The 10,000-nt window shown below is 36.8% G+C and overlaps 1 protein-coding gene across 2 annotated transcripts in view; it reads right to left on the bottom strand.

Moving 5' to 3' along the window:
• LOC144971341 (gamma-aminobutyric acid receptor subunit alpha-2-like) overlaps positions 1-10,000 on the bottom strand; it is a 156,181-nt gene that overhangs the window by 26,360 nt on the left and 119,821 nt on the right. For both annotated transcript variants that reach the window (XM_078912063.1, XM_078912065.1), the window contains exons 5-6: positions 3,440-3,663; positions 294-376 (exon numbers count right to left, since the gene is read on the bottom strand). In XM_078912063.1, the coding sequence (XP_078768189.1) occupies positions 294-376; positions 3,440-3,663 (307 nt within the window). The remainder of the gene's footprint in view (positions 1-293; positions 377-3,439; positions 3,664-10,000) is intronic.

Raw genomic sequence — 10,000 nt, 5'->3', positions numbered from 1 at the left:
TGTACAAAAGAAATCAGAATAAGAAAAATGTTGGCTGAATCGTAACGAATGTGACGATTTTCCTATGGGTGGTAAGGAGATGGTTAAAACACTTACTTCGATGTCTTGAACATTTTTAAATGATAAAATAGCTAGAGAAGTACATAATCATACCCACTTGAAATTCAAATCATCGCAAACGTTTATGCACTTTAAAAAAAAGCCATAATCATAAAGTATAAAGAGTGCTTATTTCTTTTATATCAAGTAATAAAAAATAGTTATACTTTATGATGATATGTAAATTTACTTACAACTGGCAATGAAAAGTGGACAAACTGCTTGATCCATCGGGTATCTGGACAACATCATGGGACACCGAGCATTCACTGTAAGCCTGATGGAATAAAAAAAAAACATGCTATGCTCATACTGCCGTATTCTGAAAAAAAACACACGTTACTCTCGGTTTTGGTAATGCTCAGCATTATTATATAACATCATCAAGAAAAATTCCAGACTATTTAAAGAAGATTCATAGTAAAATATGATTCCAATGCATAACGCCAAAATTTTAGAAATGTGGAAAAGATACCAAATAATTAAATGATCATAGCGTGTATTTCGAAATGTGTATTGTGCAGTCTGTTGAAATGTGAGCCGCAGCCTGGATTCTCTATGTAACTCTCTCCTTACCAGCAATTCTCAGAATTTTCCCTAAACTTCATACTCACCCAACACAAAAATAGATTTTTGAAACAGATTAGCAACGAGTATATTCTACATTTTGTTCAGAAAAAAAGCTCTGCGACACAATGTAGAGTTTTTATGGCTATAATAGGAGAGGGTTAAGATGCTACTATAACGACCACGAAGAAGGAGAAGAACATCTTAAAATACTGTGTTGGCCTGACCAGACAACTCGTTCTTCAATTGTCGGACGATTATAATGACCATACATTGAAAATTGAAGGACGAGCTTTCGTGTTAATTCATTCAATATTTGTTGTTTAGTTCAGAGTACGACAGTATGTCTACATAAAAAATAATAACGTCCTTTCGCAACGGTACCAAAATATCCCGTTGCCTAGGCATTTCATGAAGGAATATAGATATTCCATGAAATAGGGTGTCTGATGTCAACAGGAATCACACATGTGTCCAAGTGAGACAATTATTGGGGGTTAATAATCTTGCCCAAGGAAAAAACGAAAATGCCTGAAGGGGGGCTCGAACCCGGGGTCTTCCGAGCGGCGAAGTGTCCGAGTGGTTAAGGCATTGCAGTGTTTACGTAGCAAAAAGTAAATAGAAAGTATTTAAAGCGTTGGCCAAACAAAACACGGATGATAGTTTACGTGTCGGTATTCAAAATTTAAGCAATTTTGTATTTAACCAATTAATTGCCGTTCTCCAGAAAGACGCGGATTTAAATGTTTGGCTAGAAAACTTGTCTATCAAATATTGATCGATTTAAATGACCCTCATCTTGGTAAAACTCTCAAACCTGGGACTTCGCGTCTTTCGGCAGTTAACTATTTAAAGTGGTGTGGAAAATAAAGAACAAAAACAAATTACTGTTACATTTTCTCTCAGCATGTTTATCTTTTCACTGTGTTCCCTAAAACTGACAAGTCGGTCATCGTTCGAGCATTATTTTTTAGTGTTGTGCCTCAGTCTTCAATTCTATTTTATTTTTATTTTGAATTGATTATTTCGACTATACAAACCAATTGGGGTCCCGATAACTCAGTCGGTAGAGCATTCGCTTCCCATGTAAAGGGATCGATTTTGAATGAAGAGATTTATTTCTGACCCCTTTGACAGCTCGGTAGTGATTGGTAGCTGGGTCTGATAGATCCAGCGGCATGTACCTTGCTATAGACTAGCTTCGTGTCCGTACTGATAGGATTTCGTGAAGTCCCAGTTTGAGAGCTTTTGCCTAGATCAGGGTCATTTAAATCCATAGTTATAAATAGATTAGCTTTCTGGCCAAATTCTTTAATACGTGGTTTTCCAGTGTACGACAGTTAACGTGTTTAACGTCTTTTCACCAATACGGCCTAAAATGATTATATTATGATACACTCTATTTTAGAGATCTACTCAGACTCGGCACAAGATCATCGCTATCATTATATATATATATATATATATATATATATATATATATATATATATATATATATATATATATATATTATTCGACAAGAATACGTGAGTGAATTTATATATATATATATATATATATATATATATATATATATATATATATATATATATATGAACTATTACGCCATCTCAATATCACTGGCGAAGTGTAGCAAAAGCAATTTGAATATGAAACCGTTGAGAAAAGCTCACATTGGTAAGGAAAAGGAGGAATGAAATCATACTCAACCAATAATAATAATATGTTATATGGAATAAGCGGTGTCATGAAAAGAACACAAATGACGCCAGAATAATAAAAAAAAAGAATACAGAACAGAAGGTCGTAAGTTTACTCTCTCGTGACATCAATTTATTTTTTAAAAAGTAGGGGTCATGAGTTAGATGTGCTAAAGGCCTTTTAGAGAGTTAATGACCGAAACACCTGATCGACAAGAGTTTCTTCTCTACAGTTTTACTGCTTTAGATCTCCGTGGGTTTCTACAAACCCAGAAATAAACATTGTAAGATTTTTTTTTCACTTTCCTAAAATACTTTCCTTAAAATTACCCGTCACAAACAATTCAATATATGTAGATGGGAATTTCTATTAGAGTGTAATGAACCATGGAACTTTCAACACAACTTAATGGAAATTAGATACTCATTCATATATGTATCGAGTGAAGTTATGTAAATCAAGTCTCATATGACTGATGTTTCGAGACAGTCGGTTTATGACTTTGACCATGGTAAATAACCTCGCTTGGCTTAAACGAAATTTCAAAGGTCAAAATGTCACAAATCACAAAATGCAACCCTTTATTTAAAAAAACTGGCAAATGAACAGATTTTAATAAATCACAATATTCAGTTTTCTTTAATTCAATACCACCGTGGATAAAGGGTATAGGACAGGGTCAATGTTGAGAAATCCTGTTTTAAAAGAGTTATTTCCAAATTGTTGGAAATATAAATAAAATGAACGTATATACCTGGTATACACTTTTGTCCAACTTGAATTAAATGAATAATGATGAATGTGGTAATAACATTGATGTCGTTATGGATGATGATGGTGACGATGACGATGATGATGATGATGGTGATGATGATGATGATGATGATGATGATGATGATGATGATGATGATGATGATGGTGGTGGTGGAGGTAATAGTGATGGTGAAGATGATGATGATGATGATAATGATGATGATGATGATGATGATGATGATGATGATGATGATCATGATGATGATGATGATGATGAGAAATATGATAACAACGATAATGAAGAAAATTAATGTCTACCTCATGGATACATAAATACTGCCGTCGTGTCGCAATCTCACAAAGGCATTAGGCACAGTCAGATTATGTTGCTTGCTGTCCCTCCCGTTGAGGAAGTAACTGTTCGGCTTCCAAATGTCCCTCATGAAGCGATTGCTGAGGGTAAACTCCGTAACGTTTGGTAAATAGAAAGATAGTCTTTCATCCTTCCATTTTTGCCGAAAGTAGATCTGCATTGAATATGACTGGTAAAGGAAATCATGTATAAAAATATTAAAGCAATTATGTCTGGTTCAAATTCATTTAAAAAATACAATACTTAAAATATGAATTTGATGAAATCGTTTTAATTGGGTTCTACAGTCGTGACGTCATTTCCCTAGAAATGACGCTTAGTACCAGGCTCTAAACTATCAGGAACAATGGCGGACGCCATTATCTCTATCACCGACCTTATAAAGTACTTCTCCGACGAGCATGAAAGTGTCACCAGGGAAGAAAATCATTAAAAATCTTGTCATGTTTTGACTTTTACATATGATTGCATGATGTTTTGTAAAGTTCAAGCCAACATGGAGAAGAAAAAAACCGAGATCCTTCATTTAGAACCAACTGGATGGTTGTTAGGTGGACTTGACGTCAGACTGTTGAGCCTTATTGGTGTTTTTTGATTGTTTATGATGTCAATAAAAATGCAGACCACCAACGTCAATTCACACTGTCATGAATAATGACCTAAAACACCTCCAAAATTACCAAGACTTAAAATCAAAGAAAAAGCTTATGGCATTAGCATCCACAGTAAACGACCGTGATTCAATAGTTTGATGTCATGTCCGCCTAGCAACCAGCAGCTTAGTTCTAAGCAAAGAAAATCGGTATTTTTTATTCTTCATGCTAGCTAGAGCATATAATATAAAAGTCACATGATGATCAGATTTATAACGTTTTTCTCCTCTTGATACACTTTTATGCTCGTCGGAGAATATTTCAGAAGAGCGTCCACGATTGTTCCGATAGATTAGAATCAGTTACTAAGTTACTATGTGTCCTTACGCGGGAAGTGACGTCACGACTGTTTAACCCTATTGACACAGACGATAATGAGAGGCAGCTGAGGCGTCCCGATCTGAATTATTAGGAAGCTGCCTCCAAACTAACCAAGAATTAAAATCAAAAGAAAAACGTATGGCATTAGAATCCACAGCAAACGACCGTGAACTGTGAAAGGAATTGACACAGTACGATAATGAGAGGATGCTGAGGCGTCCCGATCGGAATTATTAGGAATCTAAAGGCCCTAAGTTCAATAAATCATGACGTAAATGACGATCACATCTGAGAATTTTTGACCTGAGCCTTTCTCTTTTTTTTCACAGGGTATTTAAAGGCCTTTGTGCGGCTATGTGATCTTGTAGTATGACACTCGCTTTCGGATCGGAAGGTCCTGGGTTTGAGCCTCGCTCGGCGCATAGTTGAGTCCTCTTGGAAAATACTCTTGACTTACATTCTCTCACCGTACTCAGGTATAAAATGAGTACCTGGCCGTTAACAGCGTTGTCTCTGTCCGAAAAGTAGTAATATCGCCTATGGGCGTCATGTCTCGTTCTACATGTTAAGTGTTGCTGTTTGCTAGGGACCAATTGTAATGCGCTTTGAGCACGTTTAGTGGATATTGCGCTATGTAAAAAGCTCAAGTCAAATTCAAGTCAAGACCAAAGCAACCCTTAGTATGATATGTTAAAGTCGCAACATAAAGAAATGACAGTTTTTTGTTGTTTTTTTTTTTAACTTATAAATCAATCCAACAGATATTAAATATGATACAAAAAATAGAAGCAATTCTATTCCTGGTTCATTTTAAGTTTTTTTTTTTAATGACAGACTGATAAAAATATGATATAAAATTGGAGCAATTATATAGATTGTGGCTGAGCGCTGGCCCGTCAAATATAGGATTGGTTCTTATGAGAAATAAAAATATTATGAGCTTTTATATAGAGCAATAATAACTAAACTTGCTCTAAGCGCTTTACACTAGGTGTGTGTGGGGTGGGGGGGGGGGGGGGGGGCAGGGGGGTCCCTTGAGAACAACAACACTAGCACATGACTCCTGTCAGGCTATATTACTTTTTTTTCGACAGAGACAACGCTGATATTTGCCAGGTACTCATTTTACACCTGAACTCGGTGGGAGAATGTGAGTAAAGATCATTTGCCTAGGACTCAACCATGCGCCGCTCAGAGTGGGTCTCGAACCCAAGACCTTCGGATATGAAGGCGAGTGTATTATAACCAGACAACATAGCCGCACGGTATACTGACAAATATGCTATCATGAATTGAATAAATTATATTTATAGTTCCCTGTATGTCAGTAAAAAATGTCAGATTCTTACTACAAAGCAAACACAGCATCGACCGTGAGTGAAAGCTACTTTGCCCTGTTATTGACTTTAGTAGATTATAATAGGTCCTGATGATACATGGTTTATATGTTATGTTTATTTATCTGATAGTTGCTCAAATAATGTTAGATCTAGTAATGTTTGAAATGTGAAGTGGGTTAAGGATGCTGAAAATTGAAAACGTGAATTTCGATGTCCTAGTTGAAGTATTATTGTTATTATTATTATTATTATTATTATTATTATTATTATTATTATTATTATTATTATTATTATTATTATTATTATTATTATTATTATTAGTTGTAGTAGTAGTAGTAGTAGTAGTAGTAGTAGTAGTAGTAGTAGTAGTAGTAGTAGTAGTAGTAGTAGTAGTGGTGGTGGTGGTGGTGGTAGTAGTAGTAGTAGTAGTAGTAGTAGTAGTAGTAGTAGTAGTAGTAGTAGTAGTAGTAGTAGTAGTAGTAGTAGTAGTAGTAGTGGTGGTGGTGGTGGTGGTGGTGGTAGTAGTAGTAGTAGTAGTAGTAGTAGTAGTAGTAGTAGTAGTAGTAGTAGTAGTAGTAGTAGTAGTAGTAGTAGTAGTAGTAGTAGTAGTAGTAGTAGTAGTAGTAGTAGTAGTAGTAGTAGTAGTAGTAGTAGTATTGGGACGAGGAGGAGGAGAGAAATAGTAGTAGTTGTTGTCGTAATAGCAATAGCAGCAGCAGCAGTAGTAGTAGTAGTAGTAGTAGTAGTAGTAGTAGTAGTAGTAGTAGTAGTAGTAGTAGAAGTAGCAGTAGTAATAGTATTGATAGTAGTAGTAGTAATTGTAGTAGTGCCAATCATTTTCACAACAGAGATTGGATTTTGACTGAAAATAAATAGTTTTTGAAACCTGTGTCTTTTATATTGAAAAATCACAAACGTTATCAAACAATCCTCATTGCCAGTGTGTTTTATTGCACAATTAAAAAAAACGATTTTAATAAATACAAAGAATACGTTTATTCCGTTTATCCAATCCACCAAGTAAGACTTAGATATGTCCTGACCAATTGCATGTTGTAGTACTATTTTTCACCATAATTTCTTTTCTCCATCTGCTTCAATGACAATTTGACCCCCCAAAAAATAAAATAAAAACATTGGATTTGTATTTAAAATATAATTTTAATTGCCAATCAATTCTACACCTTATTTTTTAAACCAATAAAATGAGCGGAAATATTCTGCATTCGTTGAATAATTTTTTTTCAGCGCGTTCAAAGCGTTATTCAACGATTGTGTATTTACTAAGAAATGAGAGGATTTTTTTCCAATGGGAGGGTTGGAATAATAGAAGTTTTATCAACTTCTATATCAGTTTTTTTCAGCAAAAAAGCCATCGATGTTTCTTTGCCATCCTCTCACGTACATCACACGAACACGCTCATACGATCAAACAGTCATACATTTCTATATATAATATGATATTTGTATGTATCATAATATATTCGTATGGGCGATATTGCAGATAAATAGGAAGATAAAGTGATGCACCAAACATAACCGACACTCCATCACATTCCCTAAACACAAGACTGTCTTTCCCACCAGCCCAATTCCATGCCAATGTTTATGACCATCCATGTCACAGTCGTATATATTTATGGCAACCTGAATGCATCACTCACTGGTTCCCTTCCATCTAAACGGGAATAATGTCTTCCACTGTAGGCTCACTGCCTCAAATAGGGGTGAATAGATAGTATGCAGATGACGTCACTCAGGCCTTTTGTTATGGTTTTTGCCATCCGCGTTTGTGAGTTGTTCTCACTAAACTGTATTAACCAGACTATAAAAGTTCATGGTTACACAGAGTTTGTGTGTTGGTCCGTTATACTTCCGGATGGCAATGTTGTGAACTCCTTGGCCAAGCGCATTCTATCTATAGGTGCGTAAACCAATTAACTGCCGTACTCCAGGAAAACTCCTAGTTAAAAATATGGCCAATTAACTCGTCCTTCAAATATCGATCGATTTAACTCTCTCCTTGCCAGCTATTTTTAGAATTTCCCTCGAAAATTCACACACACTCAGCACAAAAATAGACTATTTTACTCAAACAAAAAAGTACAAAGTGAGCTCTACAACACAGTGTTTAGTATTTATAGCTGTAATCAAAGCATTTCTTTTAATTATGTGATGTACTTTTCGATATGACGCTTGTCTATCGAAAAGTCCTTTCCGCCAGATTCAACAGACTCAGCGATCTAATCACTGCTAGCAGGTGGTCGAGGTGGTGGGGTCAGGAAACAATCTCGATTTCACCCGCAATCGATCTCAGTCCTTTTGCGTGTGAAGCGAGTGCTCTACCAACTGAGCTATCGGGGACCCCCCGAAAAAGTGCGAGAAACAACGATAATATATTCATTTTTCTAATCGTTTTGACTGTAAGGTCATCTGGGTTATCCCGACATAGTGCCAGATTGAGTCGATGGGTCATTCATGGACTGGTTAATCCCCTTGTTTCCAGGGTCTCAGCCTTGTCTTGTCCTTGTTCTTTAAAGAAAACAGTACAAAATAAAGCATTGTTATGCCGACAACGTCTCTCTTCAATTTACGCGTTTCGAATTGAATGGCGTTGCTATAAATCTACCTGAGACGAAATAGTACGCTGTCGTACTCTGGAAAAACACATATTTCAAAATTCGGCCATAAAACTGGTCCTTCAAATATCGATCGATTTAAATGACTCTCATCTTGGCAAAAACTCTCAAAACCGGGACTTCGGCTCAAACCTGGGACTTTGGCAAAGTCCAGAGCTTGAGAGTTTTAGCCAAGATGAGCAGAGTCGATATTTGAAGGACCAGTTTTCTGGCCAAATTTTTTAAAATGCGTTTCTCCAGAGTACGGCAGAACGGTCTTCTTAGAGGTTTGTACTCGAGACAAGACTGATAGGCTATCTAAATTCAGGACCGGGCCCGGTTCTTTAAGCTGGAGTTGTTCATAGTTTTAGATGTCATTTGATTCAGTGTAATTGAAAGTGTTGAATAATATCATGGAGGAAGGGTATGGAAAGCTCAGTTGGTAGAATATTATAATATGACTCACATGCTATAAGGGCGGGCGTTTGCGATTTATAATATTTTGTTGACGTTCGTTCTGACTACTCTGACCACCTAAATATTATATTCTTCTGTGAACCTTCGCTTGGGTTACACACCACAAACATTGAACAGGAAAAGAATATAGACATGAAACTCGTCCCAACTATCGGGTAACCTCTGTGGTGTAATGGTAGTACGTCTGACTGGTAATCAGGTCTGAGGATCGAACCCCAGATGAGGAAAACTGATTTGTGGGAATTTTTATTTTTCTTGTATTTTTCTTTCTGACATTGTCTGCCACTGTTTTATACAAATGTTCTCTGTACTTTTACTTGTAGCAATTAACAACCGGTTCCATTTGTCACCAAGCGTTCCCACAAGAGCAGGGACCATGCATAATACATACTTAAATTAAGCGGGCGGCCTAACTAGATAGAGCGAGCGGATCCGTCACTAGATTGTAATGAAGAATTTTCTGAAAATTGTGTGTGCGTGTGTGTGAGTATGTATGTGTGTTTGTGAGGATGAAGAATTGAGAATGTTTATTGATGTGTGTGATAGTACCGGGAGGTGTAGAGGGGGTAGTTGGATGTATTTGCGTATATTATGTATGCGTATATGTGCATTTAACCTTGTGGAAGGAAGAGGGAGAGGGGTTGATAAATGGATTCATATGAGTGTTGGAGACGAGAGATGACCTAAGGATCGTTGGAATGGGCGAGAGGTCAAAGACCTCAGCATGAGTGATGGCATTGCTGACCACTAATTATGACAATCGGGCCCATGCGGTTAATTAGAAGGGAAAACATGTATGAATAGAGATAGAGTAACGGCATCCGCCGGGGTAGAAGATATTAAGACACGGCTGATATAAGGACGCTCGTATTTGGATGGACGAGAAGATGGTTGGATGGAAGTTGAAGTTATGAATAGTGATTGAGAACTACGTGGGGGTCCTCGATAGCTTAGTTGTTATAGCACTTCATGTACACGCGAGGGTGACAGGATCGATCCCAAGTAAAGTCGTGATTTTCTCTCTGATCCACTGTCCACTTAGCAGGAAATAGGTAGCTGGGTTTGTAAGATCTCGCTGACAAAGTGACAGGCCAGTG

Source organism: Berghia stephanieae, chromosome 4 (genome assembly GCF_034508935.2).
Source record: "Berghia stephanieae isolate SIO BIC M18660-M18661 chromosome 4, UCSD_Bste_1.3, whole genome shotgun sequence".
Classification (NCBI taxonomy): domain Eukaryota; kingdom Metazoa; phylum Mollusca; class Gastropoda; order Nudibranchia; family Aeolidiidae; genus Berghia; species Berghia stephanieae.
This window is presented reverse-complemented; position numbering and strand designations above follow the sequence as displayed.